Source organism: Pinus tabuliformis, chromosome 6 (genome assembly GCF_031772625.1).
Source record: "Pinus tabuliformis cultivar Carrire ecotype Pingquan chromosome 6, CPIR1, whole genome shotgun sequence".
Classification (NCBI taxonomy): domain Eukaryota; kingdom Viridiplantae; phylum Streptophyta; class Pinopsida; order Pinales; family Pinaceae; genus Pinus; species Pinus tabuliformis.
Window position 1 is genome coordinate 235,801,905 of NC_142292.1, and position 26,370 is coordinate 235,828,274.

The 26,370-nt window shown below is 33.8% G+C and overlaps 1 protein-coding gene across 1 annotated transcript; it reads right to left on the reverse strand.

The window, feature by feature from the left end:
* Nucleotides 1-19,691: 19,691 nt before the first annotated feature.
* LOC149258272 (uncharacterized) lies at nt 19,692-24,796 on the reverse strand. Its single transcript, XM_089408708.1, has 3 exons — nt 22,896-24,796; nt 20,622-22,707; nt 19,692-20,300 (listed from the first exon to the last, which is right to left on the reverse strand). Exons 1-3 carry the CDS (start codon nt 24,794-24,796, stop codon nt 19,692-19,694), a joined length of 4,596 nt encoding a protein of 1,531 aa, XP_089264834.1.
* Between the last annotated feature and the right edge of the window lie 1,574 nt (nt 24,797-26,370).

The following is a 26,370-nucleotide window of genomic DNA, read 5'->3' on the forward strand; positions in this document are numbered from 1 at the left end:
GTTTGTACATTTGAAATAGAAACTGCCTACTCTTCGGCTTCCTGAAGGGTGCTCTCTTTCTATTCCAACTAATTTTTGTACTGCCCTATTTCAAGTTTGGCTATATGGTGATATGCAGTAAACTTATTTTTAGCCTTGAGTTTAGAAATCACTCCCATTGGGTCATAAGACCAAAGTGAAACTAAGACCAAACTTCATTTCCTTTAATAATCTGTCTTCTTCTTCTCCTGCTGCTCTAGTGTTGTAGATGAATGGAGTGACCTGAGCTTTTAGCTTGAATTGTGATTTCTTCTTTGCAGCCATAAAGCATACTTTGTCTAAATTTAACCTCTGCCTAATATATTCCCATTCAAAGATTATGATATGGAGGTACTTAGGAAGTTTGTAGGGTTGAAGCTCACAGCCATAAACCCTCATTTCAGTATAGTTTTGGTAAAGATACCAATATCCTATTATGGTTTGAACAACTCGCTGCAACACTTTCATAATTTCATCATTGATTCTTGGTATTGGATTGCTACTCATAAGACTAATAGATCGATGAATAAACAATTCTATGATTTGTTTATATGTAAATTCTTCCTTCTCCTTCATTCCCATTAAAGTCCAAAACATCACTGATTGATGGTTGCCTTCCTCATCTAGCTTCTATAAGGTAAATGGAAACTTGTCTCCTTGAAAATATATAAAAAGGTATACAAGCACTGAAGCATACTTGAATACTTATTCAGTGTTAAACTAGACAAATTGTTCATGTATGGTTTCAACTAGAAATGAGCTAAAGTTATAGAGAATAGTGGGTTTGGAATCAACAGAAAAGATTAACAAGAAACCTAGGATTACTTCATTAACATATTGATCAGAATTGTAACCAGGAAAATAGGACAAAATAGTGGTGATTTTCTTGGTTATGTCAGGGAACATGGATGAATCACAGGGAAGGTTTCTTTTAGGAAAAGGACTATGTATAACTAGGAAAAGCTCATGACCCTGGGATCTTTTAGTACAATATAGCTTTTGATAAGCTTCTACGAGGCTTTCATGAGAAAAAGGATGGGTTGGTGTAATATTTGGGGCCTACAACATCTTTTTAGTGGACTCAACATTGATGAAACAGAGGATTTATCATGTGGGTGAAATGATTGCTCTTTGAGTGGGATCATAGGGTTCATGGAATTTCCTGACAAATTTAGGTGCTTTGTGTATCTGTGGGAAAATGTAGTGGGGAAGGTGGGAGTCTCAAAGGCCTATTTCATTTGTTTTATCAATTAATTGATCCTCCACCCAGCAGTAAATTTCATATAAATGAAATTGAGAGGAAGACTCAATGATTTTACAGTCTTTGTCGACCAAAGGAGTATGATGGAAGTCAACTTGTGGATGAGTAAGGGGATTTGGGATTTCTGCAATTTTTTTTCTCTTAGGAGGCATCTTGTTAAGTGAATTACATGTTGAAAGTGATAAAAATGGAAGAAAACAACCTGAAACATAGTGAAAATAGAAATATAGTATAATTGAAAGGAGATAGGTGGACCTAAATGTCTGCTTCGTTCTAAACAAAGTGATGAATTTGATTGAATGATGAGTCTGTTGTTTAGGCTATAAGTACAAAATGTCAAGTGATGAAATGAGTTTTATAATTAAATTGTGTAATGGTTTAATTGAAGGAACAAGGCTTATAATGAATAAAATGGAGCAGCGCTATTTAATGAATGGCTAAATCCTCATAAATTATCCAACGGAACTGATAAAAGGGTCTATGGGGTATAAATTCGCAGGAGTTGCAACTTAAATGAATAATGGATAGGAGATAGTTGATTGGATGGAGGAAGTGAGATGGAGCTGACATGGACAATGACTTTGGAGTGGCAGTAAACAGTCAAGTGTGAACTGCATTCAGGAGAAACTTCACGTTGTAAGTTGTTTCGGGATTTTATGTCCCAAAAGACTAGAATGAGGGAAAATTAGTTTAAGAGGGTAGCTTCCAAGACTGCCCACTTCAGATCCCCCCCTACTGATAAAGAACAAACTACACATGAGGGCCGAGGAGCGATGTGGGCCATTAGATCTCAGGGGAGTGTGTAGGATGTAAGGTAAGATGAAAGGGATTTAAAAACTTGAGGCGGAAAGTGATGGTGGGGTCAAGATTTATGGCGGATGTGACAATTGAGCTATGGACAAATAAATGGATGAATGAATTTAGGATATTTAAAAAATAACATTGGTGCTTAGAATTTATGGTTAATTAAAACCCATCACCATACGCAAACACTTCCAATGTTACAACTTAGGATAAAATAATTTCATGCTCCAGTTATATCTCATATGTCTACCTACCCTTTACTCTCCTAACATTTTCACTTATTTCTCCGAGTGCATTTAGACTAGAAACTCAATATTTCCTTTTAATCACTAATCTACTTCTATCCCTTATTTCCTCCATTAGCTCAGATTAAACTTTTGAGCCAATTTTATTTTCTACCTATTGAAAAATAATTTAGATAAAATTTAATTATGATTAAACTATACAATTGGATTATATAAATTGTGTGGCATTTAAACAATCTGCTCACAACTTTTATTTGCAAAACTAAATTTGACTAAGAGTAGTGGCATTTGGATTTGCAACACTTTCAGAGTTTATTATTTTTTATTTTCTTTCTAACCTAACATTTAATTTTGGCTTTCTTTTTTAGGGCATCTATTCTAACATTTTATTTGATATGGACTTATTCATTAAATATCCCTAACATTTTGTATTTAATATTCTTTTTGTCCATATCCTAACTTAACGTTTTCTGAAATATATTTTCATTTTTTGACTAATTGATAGTAACTTACCAAAACCAAAAAAATGCTACAACAAGGTCAACATTTGTAGGTGCTTTGATTTCTTGCATCTTGTCCATGCTTCCTAATGTGGAGACCCCATCGAAGCTCTTCTTAGCTTTCATAAATGTTTCATTAGTGCAATTCAAGTCAAAGTTAACTTCTTTCTCTAGCTCTTTGCTGACACATCCTTCTTCTTCAGGTTGTTTACCCTTGTCAACACCAGTTGTCATTGCACTTCTTAGCACAATGTTAACATTTTGATATTCGTCATCGAGCTCAACCCTCATCATCTGTAGATTTTGTGTAGGCTGTTGAGGTTGTGTTTTCTTCTCTTTCAATAGTATGGTCAAATTGGCTATTGTATTGACATGACAAGTGGGTAGGATTCTGGGACTCTCATGTATAGTGACTCGGCTATCCATAATTGTAACAGATAATCTAAACACAACCTCTACTAGTTCCTCCTCTTTCGCAGCCCTTTCCTCAACCGTGATAACCTCAATGGGCTCCTTCGATGCCCTGATCTGGAGGTTGAGTTTCTGCTTGCATCCAATATGTAGGCGTCCTTTCCATCATCAACTCATACCTTTGACAATGGCACTCATCATGGCCCATAGATTTGTAGAAGTTATAGAAGAACTATTAGAGTGTCTGGACGAACTTTTGAGGTAAATGGGAATTACTTGTCACATTTTATCCAACAATTTGACAAATAACACACCATAGTGCAGCCCCCATGCTCGGCCCCAATAGCGCTTCTAGATTTAGGAGAATTGACCCCCCTCCTGTAATATAATTCACATACAGTGGACATTGATATTTATCATCCACCTATCGCTTACACTTCAAACTCTGTAATTCTAGGTGTAGGCTTGTCTTTCTTCAAACTCTATAACTCTAGGTGTAGGCTTGCTAACTAATAGTGGATTTGTTGTACCCCTAAGTTTGTGTCCTTAATAGGTGATGCGTGTAGTCTCATCACGATTTCCAGGGGTTATACGTATGTTTTTATCTTCTATTGTGACAGAACGATTCATAAATTGGGCAAAAGTGATGTGATATACAAGTCACAATGCTGGCTATCCATGATCTGCATATTAGCTTCTCTGATCTGACACTTCAACCTCTGATCAAATTGTCAGGGCATCTCATCGAACCTGATCATGATTTCCTTAAATCCAATTACTGATTGTGAGTCAGATATAGGCTTTCTAAACTCTTTTTTTAAGTCGACCTTAGTCTCTTCTAGCATTGCAAGAGGATTATCACGATAATACTTAATATACCAAGTTAGCGCATGATCCTACAAAGTAGTAACCAACTGTGTCTTCTTTATATTGTCATCAGTAATCTATTGCATTGTCCATACAACATTCGTAACAAACAAGAACTTCTCTACATCTTCACTCCCTATGTCTTTGAAGATTGGACTTTTCATCACGTTCGCCATGTTGAATGCTGGAGGTAGAGGTGGAGGTTTGGGAAAAGGTGTACGCGGTGGAGGTAGAGTATAAGGATGATTTATTTGAGGAATCAACTGAGAGATTAACTGAACCATGCTATGTGGTGTAGTGTGTCCTGCCCCTTCATCGTCACTTGAAGGAGGTCCAATTAATGGACTATGCTCTCATCCTAATCCTTTGTGGTTTCTAAAGAGTCGTCCGCTTCATGTAGCTTCAAACATCAAGGTAATGGAATCACCCATTTTTCACATAACAACATTTTAATCCAAGTATTCAAAGATATTTAATAGATACCTCGCGATACCTTGGAAATCTTCTCTTTGCTTTGTTACAGATGACTAAGGTATAAACTATAAATTCGGTAACAATCATCCTATAATTCGATTGAGCTAGTGATCGACAACCCGCATGATCTTGTTTTCAGAGGCTTCTAATCATCACACTAATTTTCGAGTCCACACTATATAATTATCGAGCTTCCACCTTCCTTGGTTATCTGTCAATTTATCTAACCATTCATACAGATAAATGGGGAAGTTGCATAAGAAGATCTCGTGTATCTCTGTATACAGATACCTATTCAACCACCCTTCCTTTCACAGACACATATTCTTATTTTCTTGCATCGTGAACTCGTGAGTTTTCTAATCCAACCACTTTTCAATTTCTTTCTTGGTCAGATTCCAATGATGCGACATCACACATCTCTTTTTAGAAGATCTCGTTCATAGCAATGGGGCCATTTGTTGGCTTAGGGGGTCTTGAGCGAGGTTCACAGTTAGTTTCACCAACCAAAAAAACCCTACACTACTGGCCCCTTCAGCAACAACATGCGTAGCGCAGGCTACAGTCTCATCGGAATCAGTATGGGGGAATGAACGAACCAAGTTTCTGCATCTAGAGACCAGTGTGATGTGTTTTAGTGCCTCAGGTCTGCCTTCACATAGATCAATAACCTCTTAGGGCTTGCCGTTGCCCTTTGCTAAAACAAACTTCATACCATTGCGAAGGTCTACGACTAGTCATTGTGGACCTTTGATAGTTAATTCACCTAATTACACACATGTGAGAGAAATCCTAAATTAGTGTTCGCATAGATTTACTTAAGTTATTAGTAAACATGAGAGAATTCAACAGAGTCTTCATGAAAGTACTTATACATGCATTGTGTACATCATTAACACTTATTCAAGAGAATCACATATCATTCAATCAATATCTCATAAAACAAATCATTTATTGACAACATATAACATTAAGAGAGATAATAAAAATAATCAAGAATTCTTCAAAATCCTATTCTTATTGATGTTCAATTCAGGATTACAAACTCAAAACTACCCTGTGCACATAGCTGCAGGGGTCCGCACACTCATCTGCGGACTCTACCTAGGCCTTCGTGCACTCAATTACGGAGCCTTTCATTCCCTACTAAGCACAGGAAGTAGAGCCTTCTTTCCCTATGCTCGAGAATCACCCAATTCTCTCTTTTCATCTTATTTCTATTCTAAGTCTAAGCCTACTTTTTCCCTTTGCTAAAACTCACAATTTATATATTTTTCATATAATTCCATGGTCCACTGACCATGGGTGAATCTCAAAATGGACTCAAAAATTTACATAAATCAAGGGGCTAAGCCCCTTTGAATCCTATTCATCTAAGTGCTCATCATCCACAAATTGCGGAGACTTTACATTATTTACAAAACTATACCAAAACTTGGGTTATCTTAACCCCAAACTAACCCACGGGACCCCATCCCAACATAAATCTATACCAAGGATATTGTAGTTATAGTGACTGTAAATGATTGTAAACATTTAAACATTAGCTCAATATAGGGGATCTTGTAGTGTCTGTAAAATGAAGCATTAAATAAAATAATAATAATAATAACAAAATGACTATATATTAGACAAAAAGAAAGTAAAATATAATAAAAATAATAAATCAATTCAATTCAATTTAATATATTGTATTTTTTTTATTAATATAATTATAAACAATTTTTCTAGAGAAAAATAATATTAAATTCAAGTAATAATGATTCATGTTGGTAACCATGATATTTGAAAACAATTTTTTTTATTTTTGGTAGGTAAGCACCCACATGGTATTTGAACTAGTGACAAGGAGTCTCTTAAAAATGCACTCATTCACCGTCAATTCGAAGCCCATGAACATTTGAAAACATATTGTTATTAAACATATAAAAAAATTAATAAATTTAATTAATAATATAATTAAATACAGAAATATTTCTAAATAGAGATATGTAATAATATTTTAGAACTTCATAATTATTAAATTATATAAAAATTTAAATAATAATTATTTATAATAACTATCGTATTTAAAAATATATACTTAATTAATATAATTTTCTTTTTACTATTTTAAAATTATTAAACATATAATTAAAAATAGAAATAATTCTAAGTGTAAAAGTGCAATAAATATATATAATAGTTCATATTAGTAATTATTATATTCTAGAACTCTATATTATATATATAATTATAATCATAATTATCGTATTATTAATAATTATATTTTAGAATTTTATATTTAAATTTAAGTAATAAATATAAAAAAATCATATATATATGTATTAGTAATATTTTAATAAAATTAAATATAAGAATATACTTATATATGGAAATGTGAAATTTATATAATCATTGTCCATCTTAACTCTACCAAGTTCCAATAAGAATCAAATTTTTAGGGGGCAAACTTTTAGTCAGGTTTTGCACTCAAAAAGAGATTTGCATTTTCATAGATTTTATCTCTCTAGACAATTGGTAGATCGAGAGTTGAGATAGATATATGCTAATTGTATTTAATTAATTATTATGCTAGTTATTAATTGTACCATCTTAACTCAAATCTATCAAAAGATAAGAGGGATCAAATCTCTTTTCACTTTAAAAGGGATTTGCATCTCAAGCTATTTAATCCTTGTCTCTACTTGGTATATTTATAATTAAGATGGATCTAGGCTAGTTTAATTATTAATTTTATTTTATTATTAATTTACCAAGTCAAAATGTTTAAGAAGAGAGGATCCCACACTATAAAACATTACAACAACTCTTCCATAATGGGCTCACCATAGCACAACCAGCCTAGATTCATCTTAACTTTCAATCTACCAAAGGGCAAAAGGGATCAAATCTATTTTCATTCTAAAAGAGCTTTGCATCTCAAGATATTTGATCCCTCTAGGTGTTTGGTAGATCTAGACTTTGGATGTATCTAAATTGGTTTAATTATTAATTATAATTAATTATATTTATAATTATAAATATAATTTCATTTTATTTTTTATTATTTTTGAGTGAGTCAAAATGTTAAAGAGGACATTACAACATCTCTACCATATGAAAGTGGCCTCAAAATAAATTATATAACAAAGCTTTTCTTTCAAATTTAATAATAATATTGTGAGGAGTTATAGTTTTATGGAGCTACTAATTCTTTTAATTATATATATATATATATATATATATATATATATATATATATATTCTTCCCCAATAAAATATAAACCCATATAAATAGTTAAATTTATTAAGTCACACCACTTCTTATTTATCATTAAAAATCTTTACTAATAAATTGAAAAGTTTAAATAATTTAATGATTTAGTAAAAAAATAAGCAAAATTATTATTCATTAATAAAAAAGTTGTACTCTAACTTATAGACAAAATGATTTATTTCTTAACATTTTTTTGGTTATTTTTAACTTAAATCTAGGAGATCACATTATTTGTTGAAATTGTTTTGGATGATTTCGGTGAAAATGTCTATTTTGTAATAAGTTAGACTATGCCAGAAAAAATTTGAGAAAAAAATAATAAATGAATATGTGTGCTTATTATCTTTCTTTCACTATTAACAACAAAATATCGACTTTGTCTAATTATTATAAAAATATAAAATGTGTGTAATAAATACTATTACTAACCATTATATTTTAAAATTTTATATCTATTAATTATATAATAAGATTAGTTAACATTATATTTTAGAATTTCATATATAAATTTAATTAATAAATATATAAAAATTATATATATATATAATTAAATTATACACATCTATATATACATATATTGTATATATACATATATATTGTATATATATTAAAAATAAGAGTATACTTATATCTATATAATGAACATCTATTTTATTAAATTTCACGATGTCTAATTTTTTTCCTCAAATTTTCTATTTAAAATAAGTTTTGTATGATAAAAGATTCGATGATTCTAAATACTTACTAAGAAAATTAAGATACATCTACATTATGTTTACTTAATTATTAGTTAGGTTAAGAAAATATAACTTTTTCAAACTATGTATATGTAGGTTGACTTTATTTTATCCATTAACTAATAAATATACAAATTATTTTGTATCTGTACAAATTTTCTCTCAAAATTAATAAAAATACTTTATAGTTCTATTTAACGAATAGATCTTTTAACTATAAAACTTTATATTTAAAAATTAATGATAATGGTAAAATGACCCCCAGAAAATTATTAAACAAAATATCAACTCCCCCAATAAAACAAAACCTCATGTAGAAAGGTTGAATTTATTCTTTCTCTACTAATCATCGGACAAAATATATGCTATAAAAAGAGTACGCATTTCGCAATAAGTTTAATGGCATGCGAATCCTGATTCAGCCTGCGCATTGTTTCGTTACAATCGCAGCAATGATAACGACAAAGCTTAATGGCATATTAAGACGCTTTAAAATCTGTCGAGATGAATCGCACTTAAATGTTCAGGAGTGTATTGGAAGTTAAATTCAGTCTGTGCATTATTTTTTTGTTACACATATGAATCGCACTTACCTAATTGGCAATGTAATACTGTTATATTCTTAGATAATTACTGTCATGTTCTTGAAAAGCTTCATAGGCTGATCTCCTTGTGAAGTTGAAAGCGTTATCAAAGTGTTATAGTTTTTTGTTTTAGAATTAGCGAAACATATTTAGCTTGAGATGGTTTTTCATTTTATATGGGGATTTAAATATTTTGATTTATTTTTTTTCAAATTTGGAAATGTGGAAGATTCAGAATTCAAATTTGTAATTTTAATAAATTTTTATTGAATTTTGAATAAATTAGATTAAATTGAATTTTTCTAAAATACTTAAGAATTTATAGCAAGTAGATTATGACAAGTTGAATGGGGTGATCTATGACTATGGCAAGTTCAAAGGGTGATACATTGGTGAAGGCCAAACAATTTAAATAATGAATTTGAAAGACACTAATATATTTATTAAGATTTAACATATAGGTTTTTGACTTAATGTGGGGAATTCACAACTCAAACTTGTAATTTCAACAAATTCTAACTAAATTTTCAATACATTAAACTAGAAATTCAAACTTGTAATTCCAAGAGATTCTGACTAAATTTTGAATACATTAAACTAAAAAATATGCCCCAAAATATGTTTTTGACTTAATGTGGAGAATTCAAAACTCAAACTAGTAATTTCAACAAATTCTTACTAAATTTTAAATACATTAAATCAGAAACTCAAACTTGTAATTCCTACAATTTCTTACTAAATTTTGAATACATTAAACCAGAAAATATGCCCCAAACCCTCCAAAAGTGTTAAGTGATAGACCATGGCAACTTGAAGGGGTGATTCATAAACTATGACAAGTTGAAAAGGGTAATTCATTGACTATAGCTAGTTGAAAGGGGTGATTTATGTTGAGAATTCACAACTCAAACATGTAATTCCAACAAATTATTACTAACTTTTGGATAAGTTAGACCACAAAATATGCACTTATATGTATTATTTACAGAACCCAATTAACTACATTAATTGGGTGCCCAGAACTTAATTACAATATGTTTTCCCACTTACCAAAAAATCCATAAATTGAATATATTTACTTTACTATACAGAACTAACATAAAATTCACAAGAGATAAAACATATACTAGTATCACAAATACAACTCAAACTTGAAATTCCAACCAATTTTTACTGGATTTTAAATAAATTAAACTAAAAAATATACACTCATACCTAAACCAAATAATTAAGAAAGTATTCTAAAAGGGCACATTAATCATAAAGGCACATTAATCATTACTCTATGCATTTCAGAATAACATTCAATAATAATTATACCACTATTGATTTAGTGACATAATTATGATAGATTTTGTCATCACCAAAAAAAAATTGAATGTATTTCCTTTATTACCCAAAACACCTATACGGAACGAAGATAATATTTGTTTCCTTCCTTTCATACCACTATTGATTTAGTGACATAATTATGATAGATTTTGTCATCACCAAAAAAATTGAAAGTATTTCCTTTATTACCCGAAACACCTATACGGAACGAAGATAATATTTGTTTCCTTCATTTCACAAGAGGCAGAACGCATATAGTTCTGTCAGGCAACGCATCCCTACCTTAGGATTATGCATTCTAGTTTCATTATCGCAGAATACCTTCCAGTTTGACGTATACTAATTATGTATATACTTTTCAAAGTATTACAAATGATTCTCTATTGAATTAATTTGAATTGATTTGCCAAAAACAAATGTCGTACGTATGATTGGAGGTTATTATTTATTGACAGTAAATAGATGGAGCGTAATCTTGATGGGATTATGACATCCTAATCCATGTTTTCTCCAATTTCGAAAGAGGTCTCAAATTTACCCCGATGGGGCTGTTTATAAGGTTGATAGGATTGCTTTGATGAGAGTGCCATTAGTACATTTGGCTTCTCTTGACGTGGGCGTGGCTAGCCGTGGTGTGAATTAATAAGTGTGTTACATTGAATGATTTAAAGACCTAGTAGAGGTATGACCATATTGTGCAAGAGGTGAGGACAGTTCCTCGGCCTCATGTAGTAGATTCTTATTGTTGGCATTTCACTTGGTGGTGTCGTTGTGGGCTCTTACTTTTTCGGGTATGCATCCAGCCTACTTCGAGAAGTTTCAGTTTGATTCCATTGTTGTTATTACTGTATAGCTTGGTTTTCCTTTTTGTGCATCCTAGTTTCTAGGTCTTTGGCATTGGAATTTCAAGTTTGTTGCACTGTTTTGTGGTTTTTTTTAATAGTATCTATGCTAGTGTTTAGGATTTTGTCATGGGAATTTCAAGTTTGTTTCCGGTGTTGGGTAGTTTTTTCTTTTTTTGAATATTAAGTTATACTTATTGTTGGCTATTTTTATTTTTATTCTCATGAATTTATGTCTTAATTTGTTCTTTTTCTAGTATAAATTTGGTTAGTTAATTCACTGTAAAGTTGTATGATGTTTTTTGAGAGAATTTATTAGTTTATTTATTTTAAGGAGCTTTTGGAGACAAATTTTTAGTTACTATGGGTAATTGAGATGATTTGGGCTAGGTGCTACTTGTCTCTAGAATTGTTAGCAATGATATCTAAATTTTATGATTTTATTTCTTTGGTTTAATTACAATTGGTTTAGGGTGTCCATATATCCTTGCTTATTGATTGGTGGGGTGGGTATTGTTATAATTTCTTACTCTCTAGTCTAAATCCTATTGAATTTCTAAGGCTTTCTCTCAGTTAGGTTATGAATATGAATTGTGTTGAACTTGATAATCTTCTAGGTTCTTGTCTAATGCAGTGGCGTTTTCCTCATGATTTAATGGTTTTCTCATAGAGCATTCAAGGTCTTCCATATGGCTCTTAGTCTTATTTTTTAGGTAGAGGTGTCATTAGTTTCTGTTCTTAGTGTTCATTTGTAGCACAGAATGAATAGTGAGAGAGGTGGGTGTAACAATATTGGGTATAAAAGGGTCTTCCATTTTTCCCTATGATATTGTTGTTACTGTGTTTGATGCAGTTCCATTAGAGGTGAGGAGGGAGAGTTGAGGTGAGGAAAGAAATTCTAGTGATGGAGAATAAAGGGGCAAGGGATCATGGTTACTACTTTGACTCTCAATTGGTGGGGGAGGGTGCAAAATGGCTCCCTTCTCTTGGTAGATTAAGGAAAAGGAGGATTCATTTCACTAGTTCTTTGGCATTGAATCAACAAATGTTGACTATGGTGCTTCCCACCTAGAGTTTCTGTGTGGACACTATCCACTCTAGTTTGGTGCTAGTGGAAAGTTTATTTGTGAGTGATTTAGGTCTGATTGATAGTGTTCAAACACCTACTCTGATTTCTTCAAATAATGACTAGTTGGATGTATTCAAGTATTTTAACCTTTCATTTTTGTAAGTTTTTACTCTAGACAACGTCTTGGAGATATTTTGTTGCACTCTTCTTTGGTAGGCTTTGTGGGTAGTAAGGATTCTATTGTTTTTTATATGCTAATGTGTTTGCTTTAATGCTTAAAGCAATGTGTTTACTTTATTTTTGAAAGGGTTAGAAATTACTATAGAGGAAGATTTTGGTACACATACAAGTGATTGTGCCTCAATTCTATGGTTGTAGCTATAAATTTGGGTCCATTTGTATGTCTCTTAAACACATATTTCTTAAATTGTGTTATTAAGGCATGAGGTCTATTTTTTCTTGACCCTACTTGTTGTTGGTTTACTCTTCTAAGGAGTGTATTACGTAGAGATAATTTTCTATGTAGTAATCATTCTTGGGGACTTAAGTATTTTCTAGTGTGTAATACTCTGATGGTTAATTGTACCTCTGAGTGTGGTGTGGTGTCTCTTGTCTAGTGCTTCATGGCTATGGTTTTACTATGTTGAGTAGACAAATTTCCTGGACTTATGAGGCTTTGGTTTTAGGTCCAATACTCCATGGTTTTGGTATTAGACTATTGAGTAATATGAGTTAGTCTCTCTATTTATAAGGAGAGTCGTATTTTCATGAGCATGGTAAAGAACAACATGTAATACTTAATTTTTTTGATATGGAATCTAAAGTACTTATATTCACACATAAAAGAAGATGTCCCAAATTTCACCCATAATTGTATAATTTAATTTCTAACAATATTTTAATTATATAATATCTATAAAAATTAATATAATATTAATATATATGTGTGTGAGAGAGAGAGTTTAAAAATTTATTTATTCATATTTACTTAATAATATTTATTTTCTTCACACTAGGTTATAGAATGTCTCTTGATACAATGAATGTATAATTTATGAATTAAACAATTAATCTAAAATATAAATATTTATTAAATTGAATTCAAATCTCTAGCTTCACCACCCTATTAGGTACACCCACACATTTCTTTATTGGTTTTCATATAATTGTTAAAAATAATTGTATTTTATTATATAATTTTTTTATATTTTTTGGGATAGAAAAATAATTTTTAATATAAGTAGATATAATCCTTAATAATATTATTTGTGTCTCATTATGTGTTTATGGGAAGAATGTTGGGAAGAGGAAAAAAATGTTTTAAGAATATTTATTGACATAAGGTTAGGATATGAGGAAAATGTAATTGTACATGGGATTAATAAGCCTAATAGGTATACTGGGTATGTGTGATGTTACATATAATTGAAACCTTAAGTTTTAAGGATGAATATCTACAAAGAATCATGGAAGCTACAAAAAATATTAGAAATTCTAGGGTGTCTATGTTAGTTAGGTAGACAAATTTTAAAAGGTTGGCCTTCCACCCCACCATGGAGGTTCATGTTGTCATGCCATCTTAACTTTCAATAAACAATTTTGACATATATTTATTATTGTTTCATTTTGAATCAACAATTGGGTATCAATCTACTATTATTCCATTACATTTCATTGACCTTCACTTTAAGAAATGTTTGCATGAGTTCAATTCTTTGAATTAGTAAAGAGTGAGGTGTTGCTTGACCAACTAAAGGAGAGAGATTAACTAAAAGTGGATGTTCTTTCATTAGAAATCATTCACTAGTAAGAAGAGAATGGATTTTATGGTGATTCTTATATTATTGATTCATTGGATCATATTAATCTTGCTTGAATAGAAGTGTTGCTAGAGTTCAAATGTTTCACTTACTACATGACTAGTTGTTTTATGAACAAGGAAAGCAAGGAGATCAAATAAGTGTTGATATTATTTTATTATCAACTGTTTAAGAGTCTATTACTCTTTTTATTTGATTGAGTTGCTTGCAGTGTCATTAGTAGAGGATTTGGATGAGTATATAGGTACAAAGTCTTAACTCCCTAACATCAGATAATTAGAAGCATAAAAAATAAAGAAATTATGGTATAAAAAATAATATAAGGTAAACTTTTTTTTTACTGTATCTAATAATAAAGAATAAAAAATTTATGGTAAAAGAATTGATTCATTTGTTACAATGTTTCATAACCAAAGGAAAAGAAAAAAACATTAATAACTTACTTTCATGAATAAAAGATTGTTTAAAAAAACACTTTTCCAATAAAAACCATACACAAATCTATATATATATATATATATCTATATATATATATATGGCTTTCCTATCTTGTTAATTGTAAAAAAACATTGTTTCAGTAAAGAGTTCCCTTTATTAGCTAGTGAATGCATATAATTTCTCTCCAAATTCCAAGAGAAAAAATACCTATTAAAGAATGGATGTTGTATTGGTATAACTTATTTGTATGGATAAGGAATTTGTTTAAACATATTTGAACTTTTTTAATATCAGTTCAATGAGAGGTGGTGCATATTAAAGCCAATATGAGGAGTGGGGGAATGTGGAAGGAAAATCTTGCCTTAAGCATATCAGGCTACAAAATCCCAAGTTTGACCAGGGCTAAACTTGGTCCCAAGGTTGACCACGGCTAAACTTGGTGACCATTTTTTACCATGGCTAGGATTTCTTGACCATGTTTGAACATGATTGACTATGGTTAAATATGGTCAAATTATGGTTGATCATGAATATGGTAGTGCATTCTTCTTCATTGAGACATAATACAATGATCGCTCATAATTTTCAGTGTTTTATCTACACTACAATGGCATTCCCCTATAGTGGGAGTTCATTCCACATTTATATTTTAAGTGACCTTAATTTTTTTCTCCCTTCCATTAATCTATTGGAGGAAAGAATTATTTCTTGGGGAGTATTTATAATTGGAAAGACCTGAGCGAACTAAATTTGACAGCCATTCTAGAAAAAAGAAAAATAAATTTTAGTCTATTTCAAGAGTGATTTTGTGTTACTTTAAAGTTACATGATAAAAAAGAAGACAAACTACAAAAACAAAATTTATGGACAATCAAATTAAAACTGATGCAAAAATCCATGTGAAAGGTTCACCTAAATAATAAAAGAAACAACTAGTAAATCAACTAGTCAAGTTGTCCTTAAGTGGAAGCAACAAAATGAGAGTTGAATACAAAAGCAAGGAAACAACACTTTTCAATGAATTTTATAAGTATGCTACCAACTATCCAATGTTATAGCTCTTGTAAAAGGCACTAGAAATATTGATACCTATCTTTTAAGATGGAAAAAACAATATCAAACCAACATGTACCAGCAATCATCTCCCTTTCTAAGCAATCAAGGAATTCTAATTGAATAAAATTTTCTCCCATTCTAAGCAATCATGGAATTCTAATTGATTACAATTTTATGATGGAAAGAGAATATGTTAAGAAAACCTTTGCATTCCTCAACCAACATGTTTAAGCTTCAAGTAACATATATACATAAATAGGAAGGAAATAGGAAGGCTTGGTAGACATAAGATGTTAGGCATGTAAGATATGTTAAGTACATGTAAGATTCAAAGTCTAGGGAAGGGAAAATATTATCTCAAGACTTTTTGTAAAATAAAAAGAAGCTTCAAATCTCTTTAGTTACATAATATGATCCATAGGTATAAAATTGATAGAATAAGAAAAAATAGTAAATATAGAGAAGGAAAAATCCTATTTATATGAATTACAAAGTTAGAAACATTGTAAAAAAAGAGAATTTGAACTAGATTAAAATAAATGAAAATGGTGCAAGCAAAATTAAGAACAATTCATAGAATCCTTTAAGCTCTACTTAGCCATATGTTTGTGGAAGCAATGTCCTTCCATATCCAGTCTATAAGTACCTCTTAATTTGAGGTTTCTAATTTGCGGTGAAGTCATACCTCTAGCCATGTTAAGTAAGGAAGAATGAACGAATTTCATTGTCCCTAGTAGTATATGAAAACTATAGGGGGACAATTAATACATGTGCTAAAAAATGTAGGTCATTCAAGCCAGATTCCAACATATTTCATAGAAATAAATTTAACTGTTTAATTTCATAGGAAAAATGCATCCTATTTTAAAAATTAGTAAAGTAGAATTTGATATTTTTCCCAAATACCAATATTGGGTGGTATGTATCCTTCTAAGCTATTAATTTTCATGTCCAATTACAAAATCCATGTGTTCACAGTTATATTGATTGATATTGTTCCACTAAAAATTATTGTTGTTGATAACCACTCTTCTTAAAGAAAGACAATGCCCATCCTCACTTGAAAAGGTTCCTTCAAAAATGGTTTCCCCAAGGTCTAACACCAACATGTTTCCTCCTACAAAGAGATGTTGAGGTATTGTGACATTTAAATGATTCCTTACCAAATCCAATAAATAAGTCAAGAAATGCAAATGTTACAAGGTTGGAATCGATGGGGCTATTCTACCACTTAGATTATTATTGTATGGACCAAGCTCTCGAGGGATTACACCATGTAGTAAGTTATTATGGAGCTAGACATCATACACAGAGATAAAATTGCTAATATCAATGAGAATTATCTCAGCAACCTTATTGTGGTATATGTATATTAAACTAAGTTGTTGCAAGAGCCCTCACTAAGAGTGTATGGAGGTAGAGAGTTGGTATTTAGAAAGAGTGAGGTTGGTGATATTTCCACAAAATCTTAAATATGGAGGTATATATCCATCTACTAGTATTCATCCAAGTTAAAGGGGATCAAACTACTTACATTACCTAATCTTTTAAAGATGCTCCCCTAAGCTTGAAGGTCTAGTTCCTCGTAGTTGATTACTTAGGAGATTGATATAAGTAGATCCAGAAAACACTATCCAAATTATGCTTCCTAATTTATGAATAGGAATTCACTATATTTTCTTAATAAAATTTCATGTAGTGATATCCCACTATTTATAAAATGGAAACATATGAATGTATGAGTGACTTCCATCCAAATGTATTTATTGAAAAAATTAATAAATGGGTGGATGGAGGAGGCATTAATAGCAAGATATTTTGTTATATATATATATATAACAAGGTGTAAAAATTCTCATATTTTTTATTGACCTAAATTACTTATTGAAACCTTTTTTAGATTTAGATAAACTAGTATAGTTGAATATTTGTGGATCTAAATTTTACAATAATAAGAGGAAAAAATATTAATTACATAAAATAGAAAACCCATTTAAAAAGTAAACAAAAAATACTAAAACATCTCTATAATTTTACCACAAATAGTTTATTTTATATATATATATAATCATCAACTTACATTAAAACCTTTAAATAATTGGTACTCCAACAAATATTTCAAAATATAAATTTATATTTATATTTTAAATATATTAGATGCAATTTCAAAGAATATTACAAATCGAATAAAATCTTTCATCCTAAGAGAATTTAATTGGAATAGACTAATTTCCATATTATTCATAAAATTCATATATATGTATATGAATGGAGTGTTTTTTATTTAAACATTTAAAATATTAGAAAAATATAAAATTAAGAATTTAATTAGAATGGATTAACTTTCATTTTCATATATATATATATATATATTTATTTATTTATTTTATTTAAATATTTGGAATATTAAAGAAATATAGAAATTATATTTTTAAAATATTTGAAATATATATATATGTGTGGGGGAATGTTTTATATTTAAAAATTTTAAATATTAATATATATATATATATATATATATATATATTTTCCAAGGAAAAAAGACGAACTTTTTTATTAGGCATAAAAAAGTTACATAGTATATGAGTTAACATTCTGCAAAAAACTGCATGGTCAGGAGCAAAAACTCCTCTGAGTAAGTGCATCAGCATATCTACAGAAATCTATAAAGACTCCTGTACCCGGCCTAAACAGCCATACCAAAAACAAAATTGAAAAAACCAATGTGTCTCCTGGGTCTCCTTTCATGAGGAAAACAACCCAGAAAAACACATACAGTAACCACAGTTTAACATCCCGCTCTATCAAGACAGAGCCTCATAGTATATAAAAGGAAACAGTTTTTATATGCCACCATTTTCAAATAAAACCACTGATAAAAACTGGTGCATATGAGTAAAACAAACACAAAAACATTATATGTTTGGAGGGAGATCCGACACACGGATCTGATCCTGAAGCTGTTCTGTTACTCTCCATGCGCCCACAGCTTGTTGCATACCTTCTTTAGAAAGCCGGTCGGCCTCTTCATTGTTGTCCCTGTAGATGTGATCAATTGAAAAAACATTAAACTGCAATTTTAAAGATTGGATTTCCTCTAATAAAGGCAACAACATGTAATGCTGACATCTGTATTTCCCAATGACCCAATTAACAACATTCATCGAATCTCCAAAAATCTGAACTGCAAGGATATTTCTGTGGATGAGCCAACAAAGGAGAAGCTTTAAGGCTGAAAGTTCTGCAAAGTTATTTGTTCCCATCCCAAGTCCCACTGAGGCTTTTAACGAGTGAACGGCACTAAGGTGAATACAGATCCCAGCTCCTGTGATATTATTTTGGGCTGCCCCATCGAAAAAAGCCCACGGAATCCCATCTCTAAGACGCAACTCTTTCCGCTGATCATTTTTTACAGGTCCTTCCGGCTCAGGAATGCTGGCAAGGATGGCATTGCTTTGAATAGCAATAGCTGCCGCTGGGGTTGAAGTTTCTTTAAAGATACTTCAGTTTCTGGCAATCCATATGCCCCAGCAGATGATGGGAGGCAAGTTTCTCAAATTCTTTTCGTGAAAATGGTTCCACCAATAATCCCAGGCAGTAGACAAATTATCCCCCTCCCACCTAACCTTTGCGTTTGTGAAAGGACAGGCGAAGAACATGTGTGAGATGGATTCTGAGTCTGCTAAACATAGAGGGCATCTACCAGACCCCTGTTTAAACCAGGATTGAAGGACATCCCAAGTAGGAATTTTGTTTTTTAAAGCACACCAGAAAAAGATCCTAGCTTTTTTAGGACACTTCAGTTTAAATAGAGGCTTTGCCCACCAAACAGGAGGCTCCCAACCCTTTTTCTTCATCAAAAAATTGTACCCAGCCTTTGGAGAATATCGCCCTATCTCAGCATGTGCCCAAACCAAGGAATCCAGCCTGTCTTTTATTCTGACATTTGATCTTTTAAGCTCCTGAAGAAAGAGCTACCATTCATTCCTCCAAATGAAATCTAAGCCTAAATCATCTGCAGACTTCCAAGCCTGCCCCCAAATAGATGACTGCTCCAAATTTGCTATCTGGTTTAGGCATTTTATTCCTTTTTCCTCCAAATGATTTAGCAGTTCAGGAGGTAGGGCGTATCCTTCACTGCATCCAACCCACGAGTCCCTGCCAATCCTCAAGCATTCACCATTCCCTACCCGCCAAGCTAGACCTTGTTCAATTACCTTAAAAGCCTCTGTGGTGGCTTTCCAAATAACCGAACAGTTCCTTCCTTTTTTGTTTGGGCACCTAATCCAATCCTCAAGAGGAGTAGGATCAATGTACTTCCTCTTTACCACCCTAGTCCAGAGGTTCTCCGAAGAAATGATTCTCCATCCAGATTTAGCAGCCAACGATTGACTAAAGTCAATAGGGCTTTTCAGACCCCACCCGCCCCAATATTTTGGCCTAGCGATCTTATCCCAAGCCACCCACGGGAGAACAGTGTCTTCTTTTGACCCAGACCACAGGAACCGACTGCAAATCTGCTTTATTTTATAGAGAGTCCCTTTTGGTATCCAAGTCAATGTAGCCCAAAAAACCGGAATAGCCTGCAAAACCGAATTTACCAGTGTAAGTCTGCCTGCCCGCGATAGCCACTTGAAACTCCAATGGGATATTCTTTGTTCAATTTTTGCAATCAACCAGTTCCAGTCCTACTTTCTGTAGGAGGAAGGTTTTAGCCAAAAACCAAGATATTTGAAAGGCTGCTCCATATTACAGGTTCCAAAGGGCAAGTGAGAAGCAATCAAGATCTCCTCTTGCCTACCGAAACCTTCAAAAATTAATTGGGACTTCCTTTCATTTATTTGAAGTCCTGTTGCTTTCAGAAACTGATCAAGAATGAGTTTAAACTCTTTAATTTCATTTACATTCCCATTTGTAAACAAAAGAATATCATCGACAAAAAGTAGATGGGTAATGAATAAGTTAACAGCAACTTCCAAACCTTTTACCAAACCTGAACTCTTGGCCTTTGAGATCAGTCTACTTAGTCCTTCTGCTGCTAGGAGGAATAGCAGAGGGGAGAGCGGACAACCTTGACGCAGACCTCTTTGGCTTTTGAAGAAAGGTGATGCAGCTCCATTTATCAGAACAGCAAAATTTACATTTGAGATGCATCCCATGATCCAGTTTATAAAACCCACCTGAAAGCCTAAATGGGTCAAGAGCATCCTTAAATACGTCCAGCTGACCCTGTCATAAGCTTTTGAAAGGTCGATTTTGATCACTGCCCCCTTTTTGTTTGCTTGCCTGATACTATGAATAGTTTCCTGGGCTACCCCGATTGCTTCGTGGATTTGGCGGCCATCCAAGAAACCAAATTGCTCCTTTGAGATACAGGAGGATAAAATAGGTTTCAGGCGAACCGCAATGATTTTTGCAATAATCTTATAGATGGTATTGCACAGCGAAATAGGCCTGAAATCTTCAAAGGACACCGGGTCTTCTTTTTTTGGAATGAGAGCTATGAAAGTAGCATTAAACGGGCCATAGATTTCTCCTTTCCTCCTAGATTCCTCCACTACTTCAGTAAGTTCTGCTCCAATAGATTCAAAAAAGTGGGAGAACAGCTCTATAGTCCATCCATCGGGTCCCGGGCTTTTATCTTTCGCCATAGATTTTATTATGCTTTCTACTTCCTCCTTTGTCACTTCTCTAAAAAGATCTTCTGCATCTTCCTCCTCCACAAAACGGGGAAAAGCTTGGGCCGTTCTGATTATTTCAGGCAAGGAGATCCCCCCAGGGTCAGAGAAGAGGGATTGGAAATGAGTCTTTCCCATATTTGATAACTCTTCAAAAGATGAGGCCTCTCTGCCTTCAGAGTCCCGCAGCTTCCAAATAGTATTTGCATTCCTCCGGCCCTTTGCATAATTGTGGAAGAATTTTGTATTTTCATCCCCCGCTTTCAACCAGATAGCTCTGCTTTTCAGCCTCCACTCCTCCTCTTTTTCCAGCAATATCTTAGCTCTACTCTTTTCCAGAGCCAGAATTCTTTCTTTCGATTCCTGAGTTGCATAGGCATCAGAATCTGGGTCTTCCAGAACCCCAAGAGCCTCATCAATACTGACTAACTCTTCGGATTGCTTTTTCCTCCTAGCTGATGCCCATTCGATGACTGCTTTCTTGAGTCTTTTTAGGTTATCCATGAAAAAGGCTCCTTTGTTCTCCGAATGCCCCAAACTCGAATGTCTCCAAGTATCATTGAAGAGTTTAATGAAAGAGTCCTCCTGTAGCCAGGATGCGTTAAATTTGAAGGGAGCAGCCGGCTTTGGAGGAGGCTTGGAGAATTCCAACAAAATGGGAAAATGGTCCGAATTTCCCCCTTCACCTACCCATTGCCTGAACAAAGGGATGTTTGAAGCCAACCTTTCACTGATGAGAAACCGGTCCAATCTTTTTGCAATTCTTTCTTCCCCCGATCTTCTGTTCCTCCAGGTAGGTTTAGCTTTAATGATATTTACATCAATCAACTTGTGAGAGAGGAGGGCGTTTGAGAAAAAATCTGTCAGAGGATCCTCCCTCGCAAGAGGCCCCCATGCTTCAGCAGTCCCCAGAGAAAAATTTAGATCACCCCCAATTATTAGATTTTTATCCTTTATCAGGCCCTTTGAGAGGAGATCGTTCCAGAAAGAAACCCTACCCTGACAGGGACCGTAGACATTTACAAACAACAGAGGAATATCAAAGTCTGGGGAGACAACCTCCAAACCCAGAACATTTGAAAGGCCCCATTGATTTAACAGCTTCAGTCTTCCTTCCTTAAATCCAATAGCCAGGCCTCCAGAATGACCGGAGGCATCAATAGCTATGAAGACCCAGCCCGGTAAGAAAGAACGAAGGGCATATTCAACATCTGCGCTTTTGCCCAAAGTTTCTTGAAGGAAAACAATGTCCGGGTTAAGTCGAGAGATAAGGTCCTTTAAAGCCAGTTTTTTGGGTTTACTGGCTAAACCCCTGCAATTCCAAGAGAAACAAATCATTTTTTAACCACCTTAGGGGTTTTTGCTGCTCTAAGCGCCCCAGGAATTGACATTTGTTTTCCATCAGCTACATCATAAATTGCTTTAACTTGTGCTTTTGAAAGAAGAGATTTTCGACCTCTACCTTTTTTTGATAGACTCTTAGACGACTCAGCTCCTAACCCACCTACGGATTCCATATACTCATTCGAAACCGCTGGCTTCTTACTGAGGGATCTAAGGTTATAGTGGCAAGCAGCAGAGGAAGACCCAGCACCCTGACCCCCCGGGGGAATATCCTCACAGTTCAGATTGGAGGGCATATCGACTGACAAATTTTCTAGTTTTTGCATGACATCATTACAATTTTTAAACAGAGGAATATCCCCGACTACATATTCAGAATTTAAAGCAGAAGTGGATGGAGAAAACTGCATACCAGGTTCTTCAACATCAGCATCGGCATCCGGTTCAGCGGGAGACGGTTCCATGATTGGTTGGACATCTGGAGGACGCACCGGAATACCATCCTCCTGAAGCTGTTCCTCCGCTGACTGATGTAAGGGTTCTTCTGAATGAGTGCCAATTGGAACAGACCCCGCCATCGGCTTCACTTCATGCTTCCAAGACCCCTCCCACTCCTCTTCTCTGCCTTGTGTTCTTCTCCTTCTCCTTCCCATCGGGCAATCCCTTACCAAGTGCCCATACTCGTGGCACCGATGACATCGAAAGGGAAGAAGTTCATAGTCCAGTGGCTGTTCGATGACATACTCCCTGTATTGTAAAGTTATTGATTCTGCCAAACCATCCGTCGGATTGAGCCTCACTAGAATCCTTGCCACAGCTTTTTCATAAGTATGGAGATATGATCTATCAACATCCAGAAAGGTGCCCAAAAGATTCCCTATTGATTTGAACACAGAGTCCGCCCAAAGAAAAGGGGGCAGATTTGGAGCCCTAACCCATACAGGAAATTCTTCGACCCTTTCTTTTGAAGCATCGAATAGAGGGGTCCATCTCTTGAAGAAAACAGGCCGGTTCTCAAACTCCCAGTTCTTTCCCTCGACCCACTCCAGAGCCTCCTTACTGTCGAAACTTGCCATGAACCAACCTTTAACTAGCAAGTTTGTTTTGAAAGAAGAAGCTGGGGTATCCATCCACTGCTTCTCCGCCCATTGCCTAAGGGATTTTCCCGAAACAGGCCGTCCTCTAATTCTGCCTACAAGGGTGACCTCTGCCACATCCAGAACCTCCTCCACCTGCACATCCATGCCGAGAACCAGATTTGCAAACCGCTTCTTCTTCAGAGGTTTGGTCTTCTTCCTTTTCTCCCCTGACTTCCGCGACTCCGACTCCGCTCCCTTGACTCCGTCAGCGGGGTTTTGATCTCCAGCTTCCCTTGACTCCCCATCTTCTTTGCCAGTTGATTGTTCAACCCCATTGCTGGGCGGGGTTTCTATCAGCCCTTCAATCGGGCTGCCCACATCTCCTTCAACCGCAAAAACCTCCTCAGAACCCTTAACTGCACCTGGAGATTTTGATTCAAGCCCCTGCTTTGCAGGTCTTCCAGCACCGGACGAAAACCCCTCCGGCCCTGCTATCCTCTGAGAGGAGTCCTTTGAGAAAAGGACTCTGTTAACAGCCGACAGATGGGAGGTACCTCCGACTTCGCTCCCTGAAGTTTGTATACCCCCTACGGGCCTCCAAATTCCTATATTCTGAGCTGAGCTGATGATATCTTCAAGGCCGCCAGTCGGGCAAAAAATTTTTGAGGGAGAAAAAGACTTACCACCAGATGGGACGAAACCCTTGGCACCCCACGCACTTTGATTTGCTTGAGGGTTTTCACCTACAGAGCCCTTGCCATTTAGACCCAAAACGCCCGAGAGGTCCCAACTCTCGTCCAACAATCCTTTTGCAGTTTTTGAGGCCCGCGAAAACCCTGCCGAGAAAGCACCAGACCCATGACTGTCGTGTTTTGCAAAATATTCACCGAGGTTCTGCTCATTGATATCCTTTCCCCACACCGAAAGGATGTCTTCAGGGGTTGGGTCAAGCTCCACCAACTCGCTAGTAATTACCATGGTAAATAACCACACCAAACCTCGTAATAACGACCCTCCTCGCAACCGTTACCCGGGAATAATGCTGAAACCGCCTGCAGACAAAGGAAACTATCTTGCCAAGAGCTCGAAACAGCATAAAACCACGAGAAAAATCACGGGTATAGACTTCAGTAAACCGCTCTCCGTAAAAACCCCAAACCGAAATAGAAAACTTCGCCAGTCTGAAAAGAGACTTTTGACTCCCAGCTGTCTCCTAACCCGGGTGCCCAAAACGAAAAACGCAGACAAGCTTGAAGAGTCCGCCAGCGCTGCAAAACCCCGTACCTGCGTGTCACAACTGCAAAGTCTGCATCACCTAGGCCATAGGCCTAGGGTTCCCGGGTCGAAACCCACGCTCGCCATCAGCACATGGTTGTTCCATGGTTGATTGTTGTTCATATTTTCCTTTTTATTCATCATATATATATATATATATATATATATATATATATATATATATATATATATATATATATATATATATATATATATATATATATTTATTTATTTATTTTTGACATATATGTATAAGAGATTAATATAATTTTTTTGAGAAAATAACAAAAAGGAAAATTATATTTTTTATATTATTTTGGGTTAAGGTCACACAGTTGTATACAATTAATCTTAATTATAAAGAATAAAACAAATAAGAATATATAAATTTTTTAAATTTTTTTTAATTTTTTTAAATGAATATTGATAAGAATTTAAAAGTAAAAATATCCCATTTAGATTTCTAATCCATTAAATATTTATATAAATTTGTATTCACTTATTTGATTATAATTTATTATAAAATGAGTTATTTTATTATTAGAAGAAATTTTTTTTATATTTTTTGGGATAGAAAAAGAATTTTTAATATAAGTAGATATAATCCTTAATAAGATTATTTGTGTCTCATTATGTATTGAGACATAATACAATGACCGCTCATAATTTTTAGTGTTTTATCTACACTACAATGGCATTCCCCTATAGTGGGAGTTCATTCCACATTTATATTTTAAGTGACCTTAATTTTTTTCTCCCTTCCATTAATCTATTGGAGGAAAGAATTATTTCTTGGGGAGTATTTATAATTGGAAAGACCTGAGCGAACTAAATTTGACAGTCATTCTAGAAAAAAGAAAAATAAATTTTAGTCTATTTCAAGAGTGATTTTGTGTTACTTTAAAGTTACATGATAAAAAAGAAGACAAACTACAAAAACAAAATTTATGGACAATCAAATTAAAACTGATGCAAAAATCCATGTGAAAGGTTCACCTAAATAATAAAAGAAACAACTAGTAAATCAACTAGTCAAGTTGTCCTTAAGTGGAAGCAACAAAATGAGAGTTGAATACAAAAGCAAAGAAACAACACTTTTCAATGAATTTTATAAGTATGCTACCAACTATCCAATGTTATAGCTCTTGTGAAAGGCACTAGAAATATTGATGCCTATCTTTTAAGATGAAAAAAGCAATATCAAACCACCATGTACCAGCAATCATCTCCCTTTCTAAGCAATCAAGGAATTCTAATTGAATAAAATTTTCTCCCAT

Bases quoted from the DNA above. Each gene is read 5' to 3' on its own strand.
- LOC149258272 (XM_089408708.1), bottom strand. From the start codon at position 24,796: ATGGTAATTACTAGCGAGTTGGTGGAGCTTGACCCAACCCCTGAAGAC. The intron at 22,708-22,895 runs GTTAGGAGCTGA...TTGGAATTGCAG, and splicing joins TATATGGAATCCGTAGGTGG to GGGTTTAGCCAGTAAACCCA. The intron at 20,301-20,621 runs GTAAATGAAATT...TCGGTTTTGCAG, and splicing joins TTTTGTTTACAAATGGGAAT to GCTATTCCGGTTTTTTGGGC.